Source organism: Sminthopsis crassicaudata, chromosome 3 (assembly GCF_048593235.1).
Source record: "Sminthopsis crassicaudata isolate SCR6 chromosome 3, ASM4859323v1, whole genome shotgun sequence".
NCBI classification, from domain to species: Eukaryota; Metazoa; Chordata; class Mammalia; order Dasyuromorphia; family Dasyuridae; genus Sminthopsis; species Sminthopsis crassicaudata.
This window is the reverse complement of record NC_133619.1, coordinates 317,963,262-317,988,367: the sequence shown is the minus strand read 5'-3', so window position 1 is coordinate 317,988,367 and position 25,106 is coordinate 317,963,262. Positions and strand designations below refer to the sequence as shown.

Below are 25,106 nucleotides of genomic sequence, written 5' to 3'. Positions count from 1 at the left end.
GGCCGATACATTTAATTACTGCTATAAATTACTACAACCTGTTCCATAAACTCTTAAAAATGCATAAAATCCATAATTTTGATTATTTGATTTTAGTTCTGATAAATTATCTAATATTTTCTCAGATATAAATAATGTATAGACAAGTTTTGAGTATACTATTTTCTAAATATAATTTTGATATGGAGTTATGTATTGCTAATAATGCATAGTTTTATCTGGTTATTAATGGATCCATATCTTTTTATCTGTTCTTGAAAATATACAATAGATTACCTGGCTAATTTGGTCACAATACCAATTCCTTTCAAGTATTATATTTTTGGAAATTTTCCTGTTTCATTTGTCTTGGTAATCCATAACTGAGTTCCTTTAAAATTGTTTCATTTTAACTATAGCTTTTTTTTCTGTACATAAGTGGTTTCATCCAACTACTTTTTTCAACTTCTCGTATATCATTTCAACTGTTTCACAGAGGGTGCTGAGCTGGTGAATTACAAATGTGATGGTTCTTCTGCCAACAACACTAATTTTGTTTTTAACACCTATTTATTGGCCTTCCTACTTGTTGGATTTCATCTACAACTGTCCTTAATATTTTTTCATCACTTCTAGATAGTATGTCAATCTCTGCTTTTCCCTTTATCTTCTTTTCACTATTATTTGAGACAACAGCATTTGTAGTCTTTTGTCATTTTCCTTTGTAATGTTTTGAAATGAGCTGGAACATTAAACTGATTGTTCTTATCTTCAATATTTTCTGCTACTCAGAAATTTTAAGCATTTATGGCTGAGCTGGTTTCTGGTCTTTTTTGGTCCTTTCTGGGAACTGTTTTATACTGATCAAACTTCTCTAAGAAATGGAAAATAGTTAAAAGAGACAATGTCTTTGCTTTTGGATACTTTTTGAAAAATAATGGATGGGTTATCATCCTCATTATCCTCATTTTTCTCATTGTCTTTATCTTCTTCCTTGATGTTGTCATTATTGATATCCTCATCATCAATTTTTTCTTTCTTCCTACTCTTCCTCCTTTTCATCTTATTTCCAGCTTACGTCAGAATTGCTGAAATTGCACATATTTTTCATATGTATCCCTGACTTATATATCATATAGTATTGTTATTGAAGTATATAATGATCTCCTGGTAATGCTCATTTCACTCAGCAACAGTTCATGTCAGTCTCTCCAGGCCTTTCTGAAATCATCCTGTTGTCATTTTTTACAGAACAATAATATTCCATAACATTCATATACCACAATTTATTCAGCCATTCTTCACCTATGAGCATCCATTCAGTTTCCAGTTTCTTGCCACTACAAAGAGGGCTGCCACAAACATTTCTGTGCATGTGGGGACATTTCCCTTCTTTAAGATCTTTTTGGGATGTAAGCCCAGTAGTAGTAACACTGCTGGGTCAAAGGGCATGCAGAGTTTGATTTTTATTTACTTATATCTCTGACTAATAATTTAAAGATATAATTACAAACAGAAAACTGGCTCAGTAATTCCTCCTATGGCCTTAAATGTTTACTCCCTGTCTTTTAAATATATAATTAGTTTTTATTTTTATGGTGTTGATCTTTGCTCTCCTTTCCCAGTGCTTTCTGAAATTTGGGTGGGAAGAATTCCTGAAATACAGACATAAAGCTATTGAGAAGTCTCCTTCAGTTTTTTGTGTTTCATTTCTTGAATCCAAATTATATTTTCCAATAGAATTTTTGCTTTTTGTCCCTTTACCCAATTCCTTATTGAAATCATTCAGTTTCAAAGTATATAATGAATTGATTTGTAGAATATTATTCAGATCTTACTAGAATTTCTCAATATCTTCCCTTCATAAATAATATTTTATGATTATGTTTGCTTATGCTCAGTTGAGATATAACAAAATGAGTTAAGTAAATAAAATGATAATTTCTCTTTAACAAACCAATTAAAAAGAGTACTCTATTTATGTCCTGTTCTGCTTTTTGGGGATAGAGGTGTTTCTTCTGTATTTAGAACTATTGTATGATACTTTTTTTCTTGTCTATGATTATTTATTAATCCACCTTTCCTCTCTCTTCCTTTACCCTTAAGTAGGCATCTTCTTTGTAACAAGTAAAGTCAAGCAAAATGAATCAGTAGACTGGCCATGTCTCAGAGTGTATGCATCTCAATGCATTAAGATTGTGCCATGATATGTGATTTATATTCATTAGCCATCTTCTGAAGTCATCATTGAGCTCTGATTTAGTCGAAGAGTTTCATTATATTTATCTGTTATCTTTCTCTTCCTACTTGTTGGATTAATCCTGAGTCTCCTTTGGAGGTTCATCTTTCCTATTCTAACCCCATTTCGTGAGTGTACTCCAGGCTCTATCTTGGAACCTATCTTCTTCTTTTACTACCGTTTCTCTTGGGGATCTCTATAACTGTGGTTCTCAATTCTATACATTAGTCACTTCTTTTTTGAATTACAGTTACAAATCTCCCTCTGTCTTCTTGAATCTTTTACCTAGATGCTTCATAGATAGTCTAAATTCATAATTCTTCAAACAGAATACAAATTTTCCCCAAACAACTCCTCTTTTCAATTTACTTATTTCTGTCCCTTTTCAGTCTCCCAGGTTATTTAATTGATCCTGGGAAATACATACTATGTGGAGAAGAAGTAGAGGCAACTCTTCTTATGCTGATGTTAGTAAGCTGCTTTTCCCCTCTCTGACCTTGATGTGATGTCTTGGATTCTTAGCTTCCATCAGATGGCATGCAGTCAGATAGCATGGAAAGGGAAGTAGAAATCTTATCAAAAGTTCATAATTTTCTCTTATAAGTTAATTCATCTAGATCCCTGTTGAGTTTCCTATCAACTGAAAAGCACTGAAGGTATCAAGGATTTGAAATATTATTTTGTACTTTTAAAATCTTATTATCCAATTCAGTATAATCATTTATTGTTTTGTGCTTAACTTTCTTTGTTTTTAAATCAGTCAATCAACAAGCAATTATGAAATTCCTACTACTAGAAACTGAGGGGGGAAAATGAAAATGAAACAGTTTTGTTCACCAAAGAGCTTACATATTTATTTATTATATCTATCTATGTATGTATCTATCTATCTGTTGCTGTCTATTGTTCACACTACTATGTTAGAGTCAAATTAATGGGTTCAATTGTGGCTGATCAGACCAATACATGCTCAGAATATTCTGCCATAGGTCAGACATAAATAATTCTTATGCAGATGTGGATTGGATTCTCTAACTTCATGCATTTTGTATTTTCTTCTGAGCTAATTCAATTCTGTTTTGTTCATAGAGCACAGCACCTTCTTAGATGAGGGCATATCATGCAGGGCAGTCTTATGCCAGTGTCTCACATTTCTCATAATCAATTCTAAAATTCTTAAATTTTTTTTCCTGAGGCATTTGGGATTAAATGACTTGCCCAGGGTCACTCAGCTAGGAAGTGTTAAGCGTCTGAGGCCAGATTGAACTCAGGTCCTCCTGACTTCAGGGTTGGTGCTCTATCCACTGTACCAGCTAGTTGCTCCAATTCTAAAATTTTTGAGACCTTGAGAGTGTCCTTGTATCACTTTTTCTGACCATCTTGTGAGCACTTTTCCTGTGTGAGTTCTCTATAAAATAGTGTTTTTGGCTAGTGTACATTTATTTGGCATTTGAACAGTGTGGCCAATCCAACAAAGTTGCACTCTTTGTAGTAGAGTTTGAATTCTCGGCAAAATTAGTTTGAAAAAGAACCTCAGTGTCTGGTATCTTGTCCTGTCAAGTGATCTTCAAAATCTTCTTAAGGCAATTCAAATAAAAGCAATGCTAGTATACTATCCAGGTTTCATAGGCATACAAAAATGAGCTCCACACAAGAGCTCTGTAGACCTTCAGTTTGTCTAATACTTCTCCTCTCCCACACTTTCCTTTAGAGCTTCCCAAACACTGAACTAGTTCTGGCAATGTGTGTGTGGCAATCTCATTAGCAACGTGGACATTCCTGGAAAGTATACTACCTGTCAGATCAATAAACTTATCCACAGCGTTCACAACTTCACACTTGCTTGTAATCCACATCTGTTTGGTGTGGTCCTACCTGATGGATTTATTTTCTTGGTGTTAATTGTTAGGCCAAAATTAGCACAAACAACAGAAAATCAATCCATACTTTGTTACATCTCAGCTTCTAACATCTACCTATTTATGTTGATAGATCTCTCTAAATAAATATTATTTTGTTCAACTCTTCAGTTGGTACACCAAGTCCTTTTATATGCTCCACTGTTTTTCAAAGTTTCTCCAAACTCACTACCTATTCATCTCATTTGCTGTCATTCCTTTCTCCTTCTACCTTCAATCTTTTGCATCATCAAGGTCTTTTACAATGAATCCTATAGTCTCATTATGTTGTCAAAGCATTTAAACTTCAGCTTTGATATATTATTCTAATGAATAGTCCAAATTAATTGCTTTAAGTATTGATCGATGTGATCTCCTTGCTATCCAAGGGAATCTCAAAAGTCTTTTGTACCCATTGCAGTTTACAAAAATTATTTTTTCAGTGCTCAGTTTTTCCTCACAATCCAACTCTCATCATCATATATTGCTACTGGAAAAACCATAGCTTTGACTGTATGGACCTTTGTTGGCAAGGTGATATCTCTGCTTTTTTTGGATAGTGGGCAGATTTGCTTCCAAAGAGCAAGCATCTATTAATTTCATGACTACAATTGCCTTCCATATTGATCTCTCAGTCAAAGTATATAAAATCTGGCACTGTTTCCATTTCTTCTTCTATTTGTCAGGAAATAATGAGGCCAGTTGCTTCATTTTTCCCCCCTTGTTGTTTGTTTGTTTTTTAATTATTATGCTTCAGCCAATTATTCTGCTTTTTTATCCCCATCAAAAGATTTCTTAATTCTTTTTCACTTTCTGCTTTTAAAATCATATCATCTGCATATCAAAGATAGTTGATATTTCTCCAGCAACTTTAATTCTAGGTTTGGATTCATCTAGCCTGGCATTTTTCATGATATACTCTGCATATAAATAAGATGACAACACATAGCCTTGTAGTACTCCTTTCCTCATCTTAAACCAATCAATGGTTCCATTGGTTCTAACTCTTGCTTTGTGGTCTGTTACTGATTTTCAATGACTAGAGGAGACAGTGATGCTAGCAACTTTGCTTAGTTCTGCCTTACTTAAATCCAATTTATGTGCACTCATTATGCCACTGATTCTCTTAAAAAATGAAGGCTGAACAGCAACAAGAAGATATTTCTCAGGAAACAAGCAAGATAATCTCATATTACTGTCTTTTTGAAGACTTGCCATATTTTATTGTGATTCACATTCAAAGGCCTTGGGTATTATCAATGAAGCCGAAGTAGATGTTTTTCTGAAACTCCCTTACTTTCCCCAAAATAATTGGTTGATGTTGACAGTTTGGTCTCCAGGTCCCCTGTCTTTTCAAAATCAAGTCTGCATTTCTGGTAATCTTGGTTCACATATTGCTGAGGTCTAACTCACAGAATCTTTGTCTTAAGTTCTTTTTTCTTGAAACAAAAATCTTGCCTATAAAAATGTAAACACTCCATCTATAAATACCTGTCATGTGCAGGGGGGAAAGCAGCCCTGGGAAAGCATGGTGAAGGTCTGAGGCTATGAAGAAGGAGAATATTTGAATTTCAGCTCTAATTTTCTTTTGCCATCTTGATGGACATAAAGCCCCTTTGTCCTTAAATTGTTATAAAAATATCAGTCATCCTCAGATGCTATTTCTTTGTCTTTATACTTTCTGTCTTTTCTCTCCCTTCTTTCTCTTAATATGAAGTTTATATCTTTGTAAATATTAAGTGTCATATTTATGTACTTAATCCTTTTTTCTAGAAAAATAATAAATACCTTTATTTCCTCACTTAAAAATAATTGTTTCTCCTCTTTGTAATTCTTTTACTAGGCCTGACATTGCTTAGGGTTAGAATCTGATTCACTGAAGACCTTTCTAAGACACTTACTAGCAGTGTAATCCTGGGCAAATTACTAAACCCTGTTTGTCTCAGTTTCTCAACTGAACAATGAGTTGGAGAAGGAAATGGCAAACTACTCATCTCTGCCAGAAAAAAAACACACATGGTGTCACAGAGAATTGGGCACAACTGAAAATGACTAAATCCCACCACCAGAGGGATTCAGGAAATATGATCCTAGCCTTGAATGTATATGAATTGTTGCTTATCCTTCCTTCTTTAAAAGGATCATGACATCAGGGAACTGATCTGGATCTAGTGGCAAGATATAGATCAGGAGGACAGGAGATGGCCCTGAATGCAATGGGAGACCTTGGAATTTTTAAGCTAAGGTCTCCAATAGGTCTCAGTTTGATTGAGGCTGCCCCATTCAGGGATGAAGGCTGGGTAGCAACTAAGGTAAAGAGTCTCCTTTTTCACCTAGTATCCCCCCCAAAAAAAAAATCTAAATAAAACTGGGAGGGGAAGATTCTCTATTTCTGGCCAAAGAAGAAATGATTGCTATTTATATTCAAGATTTGTCAATCAGGACCCAAACAATGACCAAATGGAGCTTGACCTAGGACCTACTTGTGATCAATGAGAATCAGTTTTTTTTTCTTTGCATGTGACTTACTAAATGCTACAGGATAAATGAGGTCTCCTTTGAAGAACATAATCCTACTTCTCTCAATCACACATACATACACATACACATGCTTTGAGGGAATATGAAACTTTGATTTCATAGAGAATTCCCAATGAGAAAATTCACTCTAACAATGCTAATAAGTCCCTACTCTGTAACTTGGAATCTTAAGAGTTAACAGAGAGCACTGAAAAGCTAAATGATTATTTAGGATCATGTAGCCAATATGTGACAGAGGCAGGATTTGAAGTCAGATCTTCCTAACACAGGCTAGTTCTCCATGCTCATTCTGCTTTCCTGTGTATCTACTTTTATAAGAAATGTGAGACAATACAGGTGATCTGGGTTCTTTGTCCTTTGAAATATCTCCACAGATAGTCATTCTTACAATCCCTGGCTTTTTCCTGAATTATGCCTTAGTTGACTGGTATCTGACATCTGTGAATAAATTGGTTTTGGAAAATACTTCACGAGTATTATTTGCAATCATGCTTGTTTGTACAGATCCCATGCTGACTACAAGTGCTATAAGGAATCTTGGTAGGTCGCTTTTTTCTCCTTTCTTTCCTTGTTTAGATTTTTCTAGGGTATATTTCAATTTCCTTGGCTACTGATATTCTGTGCTGGGGGGAGCTTACTTTTTCAATGAATATGGGGATGGGGAAGGAAAGGAAGGTATTCCTTTTGCTTGGATGGATTATACTTTTGGAGTAGAGCTGAAGGCTTAAATTATTCTAAAATTGCTCTTTGGCTAAAGAGATTAATTTCCAAAAACCTTCTATTGAATAAATCCTTTTTGTATATGTGCTGCTGAAGCAAGCACTGAACACATCCTTTTAGACAATCATTTAATAATAATAGTTGTTTCATTTCTATATATGGCTTCTTGGCTTACAAAGCACTCTATGTTATATGAGCCTCACTACAATTCTGTAAAGCAGGCAGAGCAAAGCTATTTATTCCCATTTTGTAGACAAGTGTCAGAAAAAGTAAGAGATTAGTACAGAGTCATTTATTCAGTGCAAGATCAGGATTCAAATTTAGGACTCCTAGTCTGATGCAAAAATGTAATAGAAACTTTGCACTATGTTAATCAAGCCTGATAGTTTGATTCTAATATTCTTACTTAAATTACTACCATGTATTGCTGTGTTGCTCCACGCAAACATTTCTTTGCTCTTAAACACGATATACTTTCAGGATATGATCATTTTAGGTTATATTTTTTATGAAAACCACAAGCATAAATCAATTGAATTAGTAAAAAATGCATTATTGGGCTTAAATTGCTTTTCCATATGACTGACCAATTTCTCCTGAAATGACTTTTTTGTTAAGATGCATGGGGGAGAAGGGGGGGGGTTATGAAGCAAACAAAGATAAATGTGCCATATAATTGGTAGTCAGATTGAGGGTTACTGATAAATATGCATTTCTTCACTTCATACCACTTTAAAAACCAACTTCTTTTTTTCCCCATAGGTCTTTCAAAGGGCCTCACACATTTAATTAAAGGAGAATGCATGTTGATGGCTGCCTTAGCTGAAAATACATTCAGGATCACTTTATACATTGCTGACACTCATTATAAGGACCTTACTGCAGCATTAAGTAACATATTATTTTTTTCATTTTCTTTCCTTCTACTTCTAGGCTTGAAACTTAGGTGTCATCCTTAACTCCCCATTATCTTCCTTTTCCTTTCTCCTCCTTTATACCATATTCAATCTGTTGTCATGACCTATTGATTTAACTTTTACAATGTTTCTTGAAAACTCTCCATGACTCCAAAATTTCAGTGCATAGCAAAAAGGACATTGAAATATTGAAAGTTTCAATTTAATAGTAAAACTGGTCATCTCTAAGAAACTGGATACAAAACTAATTTCCAGTCACAGACTTCTCTGTTTAGTTTTGAGGGCATATTTATACAATTTAAGAGATCACCAAAAAGAAAATGAGGAAATGACATGCATTGATTGGTTAATTTCCTAAAGAGGAAAATCTTATGGTCAGCTAAGGGAAATGTCCATCAGTGATAACTATTTTGTCAACAAACCTTTAACAGATTATGAGATCTTTCCAAAGGTTATCTCAGCAGGGGTTTTCTGGAATTTGGCTATTTCATTCTGGGGAGTTTTCACTTTGAGGATCTTTTGTGGGTTGTGATTAGCAATTTCTATTTCTTTTTTATTGAATCAGTTTTTCTTTTTTGACATTTTTTCTTGATAATTTCTTGAAATATGACATCTAGAGTCTTTTTTTTAAATTCATGGCTTTCAGATCGTCTGATAATTTTAAAATTATTTCTCCTCAATCTATTTTCAGGTTAGTTGCATTTCAGAAAAGAAATTTCCCATTTTCTTCTACTTTTTTTCATTGTTTTGATTCTTGTTTCTTGATGTCTCATGGAGTTATTAGCTTCTACTTGGCCAATGCTAGTTTTTAAGGAATTATTTTCCTGAAGAAAAGAACTTCAGAAAATTTTGTGCCTCTTTTACTCTTAGACCAATTTTGTTTTTATAATTAAGGGAAAGAAGAGAGGGTGATGAATATTGTGTGAATATTACTCTCATCAGATTTGGCTCAAAGAGAAAATATTAGAAATATTTGGTTCCACTGAGAAATTTCTCTCACCTTATAGAAAAGTGAGAGGGGGAAAGGGGAAAAGGGAAAGGATAGGTTAAATAGAAGGAAAAAGAAAAATAGTAGGGGAAAGGTATAAGAAAGGCAGAGGGGAAGGCAGCTTGAGGCAAGTAGTGCTCATAAGTAAAATACTGGGAAGGAGGGAAAGGGGAAAAGGAAAGAGAAAAATATAATTTGGGGTTAATAAGATACCAGGAAATATAGAATTAGTAGTTTTAACCATAAATATAAATGGGGTGAACTCTCCCTTAAAGCAGAAGCATATACTAAACTGGATGAAAAGCAAGAGTCCTACAATATGTTGTTTACAAGAAACACACTTAAAGCAGAGTAATACATACAGAGTAAAGATAAAAGGCAGGAGCAGAATCTATTATTCTTCAGGAGAAGTTAAAAAAAAAAAAAAAAAAAAAAAAAAAAAGCAAGGGTAAGCCATCCCTGATCTCAGATCAAGCAAAAGCAAAAATGCACCAAGTGATATAGCATTTAAATTCCTAAAGAAGTTAAGAGAGCTGCAAGAAGAAATAGACAGTAAAACTATAATAGTGGAGATCACAACCTTGCACTCTCAGAACTAGATGAATCAAACCACAAAATAAATAAGAAAGAAGTTAAAGAGTTAGAAAATACTAGAAAAGTTAGGTATGATAGATCTTTGGAGAAAACTGAATGAAGACAGAAAGGACATGGAAACTATACAAAAAATCATATATTAGGACATAAGGACCTCAAAATCAAATGCAGAAAGGCAGAAATAGTAAATGTATTCTTTTCAAATCACGATGCAATAAAAAATATATTCAATAAAAACATCAGAGGAAAATAGACCAAAAAGTAATTGGAAACAAAATAATCTCATGCTAAAGAATGAATGGGTGAAACAGTTAATCATTGACACAATAATTTCATCCAAGAGAATGACAATAATGAGACAACATATTGAAATGTGTGGGATGCAGTTAAAGCGGTAATAAGGGGAAATGTTATATCTTTAGAGGCTTACTTCCATAAAATAGAGAAAGAGAAGATCAATGAATTGGGCTTGCAAGTTAAAAACCTAGAAAAAAAGCAAATTAAAAAACTCCAATCAAATATTAAACTTAAAATTCTAAAAATGAGAGATTTTAAAATTGAAAGTAAAAAACTATTGAATTAATAAATAAAACTAAAAGATGGTTCTATGAAAAAAACAGCAAAATAGATAAACTCTTGGTAAATTTCATAAGAAAAAAGAAAGAGGAAAATTAAATTGTTAGTTTCAAAAATGAACAGGGGGAACTTGCCACTGATGAAAAGGAAATTAGAGCAATAATTAAGAGTTACTTTGCCCAACTTTATGCCAATAAACTTGACAACCCAAGTGAAATATAGGAATATCTACATCAATATAGATTTCCCAGATTAACAGAAAAGGAAATGCATTACTTAAATAGTCCCATTTTAGAAAAAGAAATAGAACAAGCTATTAATCAACTGCCTAAAAAAGCAAACAAACAAACAAAAACAAAAACAAAAAAAAAAAAACAACTCCAGGACCAGATGAATTTACATGTGAATTCTACCAAACATTTAAAGAACAATTAACTCCAATAATTATATTGGATATATAAACTATTCAAAAAAATGGGAAATGAAGGACTCCTTACCAAATTACTTCTATGACACAGATATGGTGCTGATACCTAAATCAGGTAGGACAAAAGCAGAGAAAGAAAATTATAGACCAATCTCCCTAATGAAAAGTGATGCAAAAATCTTAAATAAAATATTAGGAAAGAGATTACAGAAAATCATCTCTAGGATAATACATCACCACCAAGTGGGACTTATACCAGGAATGCAGGGCTGGTTCAATATTAGGAAAACTATTTGCATAATTGTTTGTATCAACAACCAAATTAACAAAAACTATATGATTATCTCAATTGATGCAGAAAAAGCATTTGACAGAATCCAACACCCATTCCTTATTAAAAACACTAGAGAGTATAGGAATAAATGGACTTTTCCTTAAAACAGTAGCATCTATTTAAAACCATCACCAAACATATGTAATGAGGATAAACTGGAACCATTCCCAGTAAGATCAGGGTTGATACAAGGTTGCCAACTATTGTCATTACTATTCAATATTGATTTAGAAATACTAGCTTTGGCAATGAGAAGAAAAAGAGATTAAAAGAATTAGAATTGGTAATGAGGAAACCAAATTATCACTCTTTGCAAATGATATGATGGTATATATACTTAGAGAACCCTAGAGAATCAACTAAAAAACTATTAGAAGTAATTCACAACTTTAGAAAAGTTGTAGGATACAAAATAAATCCACAGCATTTTTATATGTCACTACAAAATCCAACAATAAGAGATAACAAAGAGAAATTCCATTTAAAATAACTGTCAATAGGATAAAATACTTGGAAATCCATCTGCCAAAGGAAAGTCAGGAACTGTAAGAGCAAAATTATAAAACATTTTCCACACAACATCAGATCTAAGCAATTGGAAAAATATCAAGTGCTCTTGGATAGGTTGAATGAATATAATAAAGATGACAATGCTACCTAAACTAATCTATTTATTTAGTGCTACACCAATCAAACTCCCAAGTAGCTATTTTACTGACTTAGAAAAAATAAAATTCATCTGGAAGAACAAAAAGTCAAGAATTTCAAGGGAATTAATGAAAAGAAAAGCAAAGGTGGCCTAGCTGTACCAGATCTAAAACTATATTATAACAGTGGTCATCAAAACCATTTGGTGCTGGCTAACAAATAGAGAAGTTGATCAGTCTGGGATAGCTCCCTGCAGGCCTTGGGATCAGCCAGAGTCAGGATAGTCAAAAGTCCTTGGTCTTTAGGGGGAGAAAGGAGGGAGACAAACTGCCACAAGGCTCGTCACCAACTTCTCTCCTCCTCATCCTGCTACAAAGTGAATCTCCCTTGTCTCACCCTACCCTCTAATCCTTGCCTACGATTATCTGTATACACCAAACATTGAGCCAGCACAGAACAGTGAAAAGGGCCATTTTTCCAAACATATGTTAATAGAGTCATTGTCCAATAGGTAATTAGCCTTAAGTGCTCAGTTGTCTGATTCAATCATACCTTTTAAGAGTTTCAGCCCTTTACAAGTGAATAGATTAAGTTCACAGAACAAAATACTCAATAACTATAGCAATCTAGTATTTGACAAACCCAAAGATCCCAGCTTTGGGGATAAGAATTCACTAGTTGACTAAACCTGCTGGGAAAATTGGAAACTAGTGTGGCACAAACCAGGAATTGACTCACACTTAACACAGTATACCAAGACAAGGTCAAAATGGGTTCATGATCTAGATATAAAGAATGATATTATAAACAAATTAAAAACATAGGATAGTTTACCTCTTAGATCTGTGGAGGAGAAAGGAATTTGTGACCAAAGAAGAACTAGAGGTCATTATTGATTATATTACGTTAAAAAGGCTTTGTACAAACAAAACTAATGCAGACAAGATTAAAAAGGAAGCAATAAACTGGCAAAACATTTTTTTCAAAAGTTCTGATAAAGGCCTCATTTCTAAAATATATAGAGAATTTACTCATATTTATAATAGTTCTAGCCATTCTCCAATTGATAAATGGTCAAAGAAAATAAACAATTTTCAGATGAAGAAATTGAAACTATTTGTAGTCATATGAAAAGATGCTCCAAATCACTATTTGTAATGGACCAGAACTTGAAACAAGGTGCTAATGCTTATATACTTAGTTCACCTTTAAAGTTCACACATTAGTCACACATTGGAGTTCACACCTTTGGAGAGCATATATAGGCTGGGAGATTCACAACTAGGATTGACTTCTGGGAGATTCACAAGTCAGAAGCCCACAAGCCCACTCTTGGAGGCAGAATTAGATTCATTCCAGCTTCCACCTTTGTGCTGGATGGAGGCTGAAGAACAAACCTTTGGATTCAGAGACATTTGGAGGGAGTTTTTGGAACCAAGGAGAGAGATAGGCCTCTATTAAAGCTAACTGAGCCCCAGAAAGAGACAAGACTTTGAAGGAGAAAATAAAGGATTTTGACTTTAACTCCTGGCTGCATTTGGGGTGATTACACTGAACTAAAGCTAAGGCTACCTCAAGAAACTCCCCAAGAAACCTGCTCCCAGAGAACATTACACTTTAGAGAAGAACATTACAATTATTGATCAGAGAAATGCAAATTAAGACAACTCAGATACTACTACACACCTGTCAGATTGGCTAAGATGACAGGAAATGATAATGATCAATTTTGAAGGAGATGTGGGAAAACTGGGACACTAACATTGTTGGTGGAATTGTGAACAAATTCTGGAGAGGAATTTAGGACTATACTCAAAAAGTTATCAAACTGTGCATACCCTTTGATCTAGCAGTATTTCTATTGCGATTATATCTCAAAGAGATCTTAAAGGAAGGAAAGAGATCCACATATGCAAAAATGTTTGTGGCAGCCCTTTTTATAATGGCAAGAAACTGGAAGCAGAATGGATGCCTATCAATTAGAGAATGGCTAAATAAGTTATGGTGTATGAATGTTATGGAATGTTACTGTTCTATAAGAAATGACCATCAGGATTATGTGAGAGAAGCCTGGGGAGACTTACATGAATTGATGCTAAATGAAATAAGCAGAATCAGGAGATCATTATACAAGGCAACAAGAAGACTATACAATGATCATTTCTGATGGACATGGCTCTCTTCAACAATGAGATGATTCAAAACTATGTTCAGTGATGAAGAGAGCCATCTATATCTAGAGAGAGGGCCGTGGGAGCTGAGTGTGGACCACAACACAACATTCTCACTCTGTTGTTATTTGCATTTTCTTAGATTTTTTTCTTCTTGATCTGATTTTTCTTGTGCAGCAAGATAACTTTATAAATATGTATACATATATTGAATTTAATATTTTAACATATTTCACATGTATTGGACTACCTGCCAGCTAGGCAATGGGGTGAGGGGAAGAAGGGGAAAATTTGGAACAAAAGATTTTTCAAAAATCAATATGGAAAAATTATCCATTGCATATGTTTTGTAAATAAAAAGCTTTAATAATTTTTTAAAAATTCTTGTTGGGCTTATGTCCAGTTAGCACTTTTCTTTGACAATTTGGTTGTGCCTGTTTGCACACTGTAGTTCTTCTGAGTTTGTGTCCTGGTCTTTCATGCCACTATAGTAGTATTTAATGGTCAAGTTGTTTTTGCTGCTGTTGTTTGCTCATTTTTCTGGCCCTACTTATTTTCTTTGAACTTTTTGTTAAAGTTGGGTTCTGTTCACCTCACCAAGTGGATACTCTCTTCCAGACTATTTTGCAACTGCTTTTTTTGAGCTAGATCTAAGAGTCTGCAGTGCTTTCAAGGTGTTGTGATCCAGGGAGAGGTAACTGTTCTCCTGGTCTGCCCTCTGCTCTTTACCCTAGAAGTGCTGCTGCTTCCTTGTAACAAGTGCTAGGGCTTTTCAGGGCCCTGGAACTGAGACTAGGCTCTTGTTCCTTCTTGTCTTTTTTCTCCTCTTCCTCCTCCTTTTTCTCTTCATCCTTTTCTTCTTCTCCATATTCCTCTTCTTCTTTCTCCTTCTTCTCCTCCTTCTTTGGGAACAAGTTATTTAAACTGTCTTATTTACCTATTCCAATTTTCTGCAGGTATTACTATTGTGCATGAAATTATAAAAAAATTTTTTGGAAGTATAATTTTTGGATTTATAAACTTCAAAATCTTAGAGTTTTGGCTCGGGATTATATTTAATGATGATGTCAGTGAAGCAATGATTAGTTTTTCATTAGTATATATCAACTTTTATGTGGGTAAGTACTTATTCATTAATTCTTTATTTTGTTAGACTATGGGCTTTATGAGGGAAGGAATTATGTCTTGTCTAAACTTTGCTAGTCTCTCAGCATTTTGGTCCTTGCTCTGCACATAGTAGGCATTTTATAGTTGTCCAATAAGATTTGTTTTGATTGAATTTTTCAGAAACAATGATCATCTCCCAGGGAAGCTAAGTGATGCAGTGGATAGACTACTCAAGCTGGAGTCAGGAAGACTTGAGTTCAAATCCAGCTTCAGACATTTACTAATTGTGCTACCCTAGATAGATCACTTAACGTTTATCTGCCTCAACTTCTTCAAATGTAAAATGAGGATAATAATAGCACTGATTTCCTGAGATTGTTTGAAATTCTATTTTAGTAGCAGAGTTGGTCATAAGTGACTATGGCTTGCCATTGGGTTAGATCTACATTACCCACTACAGATATAGCTTGTATTTGAAAACCCTGGTGTAGCCCAGTGACTTGGAGAACTTCTTCATAATCACTACACTATTTATCTGAAATTCAAGTATAGTCATTCAATAAGCATTTATTAAGCACTTGCTATATACTGTGCACATAGTGTACTAAATACTAGGGATACAAAGAAAGGCAAAAATCAAGATCCCTCCCCTAGGGAGCTTACATTCTTTTATAAGAAGATTGCCAAACAGTTGTGTCAAAATACATATATAGGGTAATTGGGAGGGAATTTCAAAAGAAAAGACACTAGCATTTCAGGATGGAAGGGGAGGGAGGAAACAGAAAAGTTTTCTTGCAGAAAGTGAATTTTAACTGGGATTTGAAGAGAGTCAGAGTAGCCAGAAGGCTGACATGAAGAGGGAGTACATTCCAAGCATGATCAGTAGATAGGCAAAAGGAAAAGATTTGGAAATGGAGTCTTATTATATGAGCAACAGAAAGAAGACTAGTATTGCTAGATCATAGAGTACGTGTAGCTAAGGAAGGTGTGAGAAGACAACAAAGATAGGAAGGAATCAGATTATAAAAGTCTTTAAAAGCCAAACAGAAGACTTTATATTAAATTCTAAAAGTAATAGTGAATGGCTTCAGTTTATTGAACAGAGGAGGGACATTATCAGACCTGTATTTAAATTTTTTTGGTAAGTTTTTAAGTTTATGTTAAATTTAGATACAAAATTTTAAAAAAAGAAAAGAAAAAAATTGTCATGTACACAGCAGAACATGAGAGAGGATTCAAATTAAAGCAATAAATTTCCATTAAAATATATAATATAATAAAAAATAAACACTATACATTGTTTTCAAAGTTGTCTAGCTTTTCTTTGCTTTCTTGTAGGTTTTCTTCTGTTCTCTACTGTATACTTTTACTTTTTATTTTTCCTCTCCCTCCCTCAAAAGCCCCAAAGTCTTCAATTAGATGTATATAAACACACATGCAGCTATCTATAAATATATACATATATGTACTCATATGGACATTTACATTTGTAAGACCACATTATGCTTATTTCCACTTATTATACGCTTCTCTATAAATAGATAGCATTTTCCTTTCTAAGTCCATGTCTTTCCATGTTTTTCTAAATCAATCAACTCATCATTTTTTTCACCACAGTAATATTCCAAGCCAATTACATTCTAGCCAAGAGACTATGTAAGTTTTTTCCCCCAATTTTCTTCATTTCCTCAATTCTTTGGTGAATAGGTTTTATTTATACAAGAAACTTTTAATATAAAATAATCACAATTATCCATTATATACTTCACTTATGGTCTTATACCTTATAATATAGTTTAAGCTCCTCTTAGACCTGATCTTTAGCAAGATCACTTTGTTACCTGAGTGTTGGATGAATTAGTGTGGGAAGAGACTTGAGGAAAGAAAACTACTGTATTCCACCTGTAAGGTGATAAAGATCTGCAGCAGGGTAAGGCTATGTTAATAGAGAGAAGGAGCCTAGTTGACTGGATGTAGTAAAGGCTATGATTTTTTTAATATCATTCTGTGTGATGGCACAGATGGCTGTAAATAGAGTGGTAATACCTCCCAGGCAAAGTATAATAGTTAGGACTGTTTAGTTAGATGCTATAAGTGGTCTGAAGCGGATTAAGAGGAAGATACCTGCTACATTCAAGAGATTTTGTGAATGTAAAATTGATGGGATTTGGCAACAGATAAGATGGGGATCTTGAGGATGACATGAAGGTTAGGAATGAGAGTGAACAGAAATTGACAGAAATAAAGAAGTTGGGAAAAGGGTAAGATTTAAGTAAAAATGTAATGAATTCTTTTACAGTCATGTTGAATTTAATGTATCTATAGACTTCCAGTTCTAGATATTTAATAGGTAGATAGTAGTAGATAGCAATTCCATAAGGTCATTGTGCTATCAAGCTATTCCATGTGATTACAATTATCTCTTCCACATTGTGACATTTCCCATTGTATTTTCAATATTTAAATTGGAATTTGGAGGGGGGGGTTGTAGGATCTGTGAATAATACTCAAAAGTCAACAATATACACAGAACCTATGATCAAACACTTAATTCAATTTTACAATAAGTTACTATAAATATCCCTTAAAAGAAAAAAAAAAAGAAAAAAATTCAGAGTTTCCTGGTATGAAGGGAAGGCTAAAAATGTTTACATGTATTTTCTAGATTGATTGTTGGAGTGCTAGGCCCCTAATCCCTGTGATGTTGAAGTGATAATTGTTTTCTGATATAGAAACAGCTCTACATCGTTGCTAATATTAATACACACACATACATACATATGCATATATATATATATATATATATATATACATATATAGGGAGAGAGAGGCAGGGGAGAAAAAGAGGGAGAGGAAGAGAGAGAGAGAGAGAGAGAGAGAGAGAGAGAGAGAGAGAGAGAGAGAGAGAGAGAGAGAGAGAGAGAAATGACATTAATTTTGCTTTTGTTTGCTTCTTCAAATAGCTGAATGGAGTGGAATGTCTGGAATCATTTCTTTGTTTGTATCATCTCTTCTTTTAAATTCTACAAGCTTTAAACAAGGAGCTGAGCTATTCCTTCTCAAGTGAGTAGCTTCATACAGTTTCACAAATCTGTAACTCTGAATTATGTAAAAAAAAAATACACTTGAGGACCATATCTGGCCCTCCAACTATTTTTGTGAACTTGATAGCTAAAATTAATTTTACATTTTAAACACACAAAACCCTTTATTTAAAATGTAGAAAGAATTCTTAACTAGGAATGGTCCAAAATAGATAGATGCTGTCATGATGGTAGCTTGCCAAGTCTTGCAAAATAAAATGTTAAACTGAGCACCAAGATCATTGTGATTCTGGAGCACTGTCACAATTTGGAGAAAAGTAATTGCAAGAGAGCAGACTTAACTATCAAAGTCTTTAAGTTCATATGTACAAGAAAGACAGTACTGTTTGGCTATATATATATATTTTTTTGGCATCTAACATTTTGGCATTTGGGAATTAACCAAAATTTACTGGATGAATATAGTCTCACTGGATATAATTCTGAATAATAGGACTAATATATTAGGATAATTGCTACTGTTTTTCTAATTATCTTCTAGATCCATTGTTCTTTTTAGAAACAATTCATTAAGTCAAATATTTCCTTTTTAATGTTTTTAGAGGATTTATTTTTGTGAATGTTGAATAAGTTATATCCCAAGAAATATTCCTGATGAACTGGAAGCAACCTCTATGCCTCCATGAAAATATCTTGAAAACGAAATATTTGAGGAAAAGATAGGACTAAGAATATAGGCAAATATTTTCTCATGAAATGGTTTCAGCTCTAGAGTTTTCTTTTAAAGAAATGTATGGAAATTTAGTTGCATGTGGTTATTAGAGGCTGCTAGTTCCAAAGCAGAATCTGGAATTGGGAAATAATGCAATTTACTTCCTTGTAGATTGAAGAGATATCTTAAATCCTTATGCCATCACAAAGTCAACTGGGAATATGGAACTACAACATGAAACATCAAACTCTTGTATAATAGATACCAGATACAATGGCAAAAGTTTTAGATCTTGCTTTTGTGAGAGTCACACACTAGGAATACCCCACAAGGTAGACTGGTACTTCTGGGATACCTACAGAGGCCACAGTGAATCCAGTTCCTATAATGTTTCAGTGCTAATCTGTCCTATACATTAATATTTACATTTCTTTCAATTTGAGCTAGAAACATGTGATATTGATTCAAATAGCTTGTAAATTTTAAACATATTGGAAAAGCCTAAATTTTAAAACATATGTATTTTTTGAAAACACAGATTTTGGAAAAGTATCAGATTTTTTGCTTCTCTGATGATATTTACCTTTGTTGGAATGTTGATTCCTGCCCATGCCTACTTAAGTGTATCATTCTTGGATATATATTATGCCGTGCATCTTTACTTTACATTGATTATCATAAGGTATGAATGATTGTAACTAATGAGCAATTATAGTTTTATTTCTCTTTAATATAGTAAGGTTCTCATTAGCATGAATAAGGAATCCTCAGAAGTTCTTCTATATATTTGAATTCATGATATTAGAAGTTAGAATTATGTAAAATATGGCAATTTATTTCAGTCCAATGGAACATGAATTATGAATTCATCAATCAATTAAACTCTTATTGAAGATAGCTAGGAACAGTGGATATAATGTCAGGAAGACTCATATTACTGAATCCAAATCTGGCCAAAGACACAGAAAAAAAGAAAGGAGAAAAAGAGAAAAGAAAGGCTAGAGAAGGAAAGAAAAAAGACATTCTTATATCACAAAAATAGTGAAGCAAAATATTTCCATATTAACATCAAAAAGATGCTTTCTTTATTCTGTTGTCTTTTTTGATATTTGGGAATTTTAGGCTTTCATTTTAGGCTACTAATTCAATGACCCATATGGGTCCAAATCATATGGCATTGATTTCTTCTCTTCCCCCCAAAAATCATGTAAAATAAAAGGGTTCCAATGAAGGAACCTGCTTTCCAGGCTGCACATAAGACAACATTTTGAGAAGTTTACTAGCATTATTTCTTTGTTTCTTTCTCTACAAATCAATAGTCTGAACCAGTTGCTTACTAAGATCCAATTCAGGTCTCTTCTGCTATGACATAGGATTCTATGACTTGCCTTGACCCAGTGACCACAAGTAGGGCTCAAGGTCACCGACCCCCAAGTCACAAAAAGTAGGATCAAACTACTAAAAACTCTAAGGTGAAGTTTTTCCTGAAATGATCAAGCAAGATATACTAAGTTTTAAGATCAAGTTTCAAGATCACGGTCAGCTTACCAATTATAGCTGATCAGTCCTGATTAGGGTTCAGAGACACTATTCAGAGCTGAACCCTGACTTTGCCATTGCCCTGATTTAATATCATTCAGTAATAACTGCTGATTCCCAAGAAGGGTTTGCTTAATGATCAAAGCATTGTTCTGAAAGCTGGAAATTCTCATGAAATACAATGAATCTAATAATTAACAAGAAGTGATTTTTCTTAATTCTTTCAGAATTCTGGTCTTTCTGATACTGAGCCCCATTTTGAACCGGTTTGGCTATGGATTTACCTGGCGTTGGGCCTTTACAATGGTCTGGAGCGAAATGAGGGGGCTGTTTAACATAAACATGGCTCTTACACTTTCTTATTCCGTTAATAGCATTGGATCGGAAAGGGAAAAGTCTCAGGTAAAGAAAATTGTAGTTTTGGGACTTAAAAATTTTTTTTTTCTTTCATCTTATTTCCGTATTTCAAGGATCTATGATTTTATTACTGTGTGCATTCCTCCAGCAATATCAGTTACAATTTTTCTAGTTGGTAGTTGGTTTCATCATAAGTATTAATTATGGCCAAGGAATTTTGTCTTGAAGCCTCTTTGAATTCAGTTACTCTAATCCTTAGACAAAGAATACATGGTCTATCACTGGGTTAATAATTATAAGTTTTTCACTATGAGTATAATCCTGGCTTAATCTCGAACGAAGGCCAAGGTTGCCTCGAAGTTCTGTGAGACATCAGGGGAGTACTTATCAGGAGTGTGTGTGTGTGTGTGTGTGTACGTTAAATCTATGCTTTCACTGGTAAAGGGAATTTTTTGTGTGGAAGCATTCTCTACTACCAATGTAAAGAAGAAAGTGCTCCACATTTTAAAATCAAAGGTTACCAAAAGATTACTTGACTTGCCCAGAATCACATAGCCAGGATATGTCAGAAACAGGATTTTAATTTAGGTTTTATTAATTCTAGACTGGATAGTCAGCCACTATCCCATGCTATCCTTCTGGAGTATATTACTTACTTATATTTCAGCGAGGTAGATCAATTGCACTTATCCACATTTAGAAGAAATGATTTGGATCAGAGCTATGAAAATGGGGGAAAAGCCACCAACTTCCCTATCAAAGCTAAAGATGCATTCCCTTTGTTTATTCCAAGGTAATAATACTCATTCTGATGTATTTTCAAATCAGCCTTGATCATACACGAGATTTATAAATACAATTTTTACAGATATAAAACATAATCTTAATCACTGAAGAGATTGCAATTATTTATGATTAGGTCAAACTAATATAATAAAAATGATGATACTACCTCAATTAATTTATAGATTTAGTGCTATAACAATCAAATTATAAGCAGTTGCTTCATAATACCAGATGAAATAATTTATTAGGGGAAATAAAACATCTAAAATCTCAGGGGAAATTTTTTTTTTTTTGAGACAATTGGGGTTAAGTGACTTGCCGAGGGTCATATGGCTAGGGAGTGTTAAGTGTTTGAGGCCGAATTTAAACTCAGGTCCTTATGATTTCAGGGCTGGTGTTCTATCCACTGCACCTTCTAGCTGCCTCAAAATAATTTTTTAAACTACAGAAGACTACAACTAAACATAGTCTAATAATAGAAAGTTCAAATTTAATGATGAGCCTTCTAAAGTACACATTTTGTAATCATCCCATTACAATTTCTCAAGTAATTACTTGATAAAGTAACTAGATTATTAGAAATCTTTGCATAGTATAGATACAGCCTAAAATCCAATAACTAAAGGAGACCAACTAACTTATTTAAATAATTTTTAAAGACTTGATAACAAGATTATTAAATTTAGAAGTTGGGGAGAATCTTCTCTCCTTTAAAAGATTTATAGAGTGCTCCTTTCACTGATAATGATAATGATAGTTCTATAAACTATCATATTTGCACAAATAAGCCTTTTTTTCTTTAATCTCTCTAAGATATAGACCTAGGAGTAGTATTGCTGAGTCTAAGGGTATACATAGTTTTATAGCCCTTTGGGCATAATTTCATATTGTTCTTGGAAATGTTAGAGTAATTAAAAATTCCTACTTCTCCTTTGAGTAGATGCTATGACCCAAAACTTGGCAACCAGTGATTTGATGACTAGTTCTAGAGGCAGTTAGACTGGTAGTGAGATGGTAGACACTTTGCCATTCACACAGCCTGTAAATCAAAGATTTTTTAGCTTGCTAATACCTGCCAGATCTCATTGTGTACAGAAGAATTCAAGGGCAGCTTTCCTCCATCCTGCCACTGGAAAAGAACTTGAAACTTCTTTCCAAGCATATTAGACATAGGACTGTTGATAAATACAGGAAGGAAATAACATTAAGAGTGAGATCATTAGAAGTCATCCAATGCAACCCTCTCATTTTACAGATGAGGAAACTAGACCTAGAAAGAAGAGACTTACTCTACATTACCGGTAATAGTGGCCAAACTGCCATTAGAATTCTGGTCTAGTGATATCTAGTTTGGAGCTCTTTCTGTTGACCTTAATCAAGGTCAGTGAGATGGTAGGGAGAAAAGAACAGTGAACTTGACAAGGCTTAAGATTGAATTCTATCTCATAATTAATACAACTTATTACCTTTATGTTCCTGGGGAAGTCACTTGAATATGTTTTCTTATTTAGAAACTAGAGATAATGATAATACTTACCTTCCAGTATTATTGTGAGGATAAAATGACAAAATAGATGTTTGCAAATCCTAAATGCTCATTATTATTATAAGTTGCATGCCTCATTGAATATCAAAGGATTGCCAAACAAGTTTATTTCTCATTATATCTTTCAAGGAATTTTGTATATTTTGAGAAATCATAAGAGAATTTTTGAAAGGTCATGTTTTCTTCTTCTAAATAAAATGCTTTTTAATAATCAACAAACAATAAGCACCATGGGATCGTGTGTTTTCTGTGTCTCTCCATCAAATGTGTAATGTTAAAGATGTGAAATATTGCTTATGAAAGCCAGCCTATTTACTTCTAATCCTCTCATTAGGAATATGCTTGTAAAGGTTATTATAACATAAGTTATGCTCACGTATAAGTTATTCTTACAAATATTTTCTATAGATGAAGAAGTTGGCATCTGGGTTAATGATTATTGATAATCTTCAGTCTTTCTCTTTTCTTTGTAATAAATTTCAATAATAATCCCAAGATATTTCCGTGTCTTTTGGTATCACCTTTCTTTCATATACCTTGAATTGATGATCCTCAATATCCTCAGAAGTACGTCCTTTTCAGTGTGGACCTCTTACATGTACTTAATCTAGCCCCAAATGACTCAATTATTCCTATACGTGAAAATTGTTTGTTATTTTAAAAAAAATTTCCAGTTTTAGTCTATTCATTGTCCTAGTTTCATTCTTATATGCCCTTATGCTTAATATTTACATAATTAGCCTTCCAAGTTTTCTATAAATTTTACTTTTGCATTTTATGAAAAGTTCTGCTCATGATTGTTGACCATCCTTTTAAATAAAATTTTATAAATTGTATTCTAAATCAGTGATGCCATTAACTGCCGAATCTTTCAAGTTAACAGGATTACTTAGCAAGCTAAAGTAGTTTCTAGGCTCTTTTGAAGTCCTTATTATGATAATTGATTTATTTAAATTTATGCATTAAATTATTATAATTGATGTTGATGACTTTTCTTCTATCCATCTCCCATTTTTGTCATCAATAATATATTTAAATAAGTTAAGTTACAGGTCTTAATTTCACAGTAAATATACTTGGCAATGCAATCACAAGTATGAAATATATTCATTTTTATTGCTTCAATTGCAATCAATTTCAATCTGGACATGACTGTTCAAGAGTGATTTCCACATCAATAGCAAGTCATTTTGTATTTGTTAAAATATAACAAATTTTGTTTTGAATTTTGAAAGTTTTTTCCCCACTCACAATGACAAAAAACTTGTGGTGGGTGAAAGATGAAATGCTGAGGAAACAAAAGTTTCCAGCATTGCATGCTAATTACCAAAAAAATCAGGACCAATTGTCTTCCTCAGCTTTGACAGTAGATTCTGATTATGGAGGAGACAGACTGATATATTAAAAACAATCAAATAAAACCAGCTAATTAAGAAAAGTAATTAACTGGGTTATAAAATTTAGTGAATCTGATTTGTAAATGGAGGAAAGATTAAGGAGTTTTGAAGATGGGAAGGGGAAAGTGAATAGGTACAATTCCTGAAGCTTCCCTCAAGTGCCTTAAACATTATAAAGAACATGGAAACAAATAGCTGATTGATGTGTTTTAGACCATTTTATAAAATTATAAGAAAACTCCTTGCAACAATCTTTGGATCTGATGGAGTTTCTGGTCAGCATAACTTAGGTTCTTAATTAAGTCTCTAAATCCCAAGTAGAGGTAGTCCAACTTCCCAGCCTCAAAGAGCTAGTTTCAAATAAGCAGTAAAATTTACTTCCAATTCTTACAGTTGAATAAAATTTTCTCACAAAATAGAAGTTGAACCAAACTCATAATTAAAAAAAAAAAAAGGGATGAAGACAGTGTGGTTCACTAAATACCCACAATTTCCCATTTGCTATCCTTATCACCTCAATTCCCTCAAGCCTTTGATTCTTTTCTTGGGGGGGAAAATATATATATATATATATATATATATATAT

General features: G+C 33.5%; 1 protein-coding gene across 2 annotated transcripts in view; it reads left to right on the top strand.

Annotated features, from left to right (window-relative positions):
* The window catches only part of SLC9C1 (solute carrier family 9 member C1), an 86,384-nt gene that overhangs the window by 10,036 nt on the left and 51,242 nt on the right, over positions 1-25,106 (top strand). Inside the window, exons 6-11 of one of the 2 annotated variants that reach the window (XM_074301171.1) lie at positions 7,032-7,197; positions 8,140-8,268; positions 14,989-15,150; positions 18,103-18,202; positions 19,434-19,577; positions 20,662-20,836. In XM_074301171.1, coding sequence (XP_074157272.1) covers positions 7,032-7,197; positions 8,140-8,268; positions 14,989-15,150; positions 18,103-18,202; positions 19,434-19,577; positions 20,662-20,836 — 876 coding nt within the window. The remainder of the gene's footprint in view (positions 1-7,031; positions 7,198-8,139; positions 8,269-14,988; positions 15,151-18,102; positions 18,203-19,433; positions 19,578-20,661; positions 20,837-25,106) is intronic. The other variant, XM_074301172.1, reaches the window with a different exon arrangement.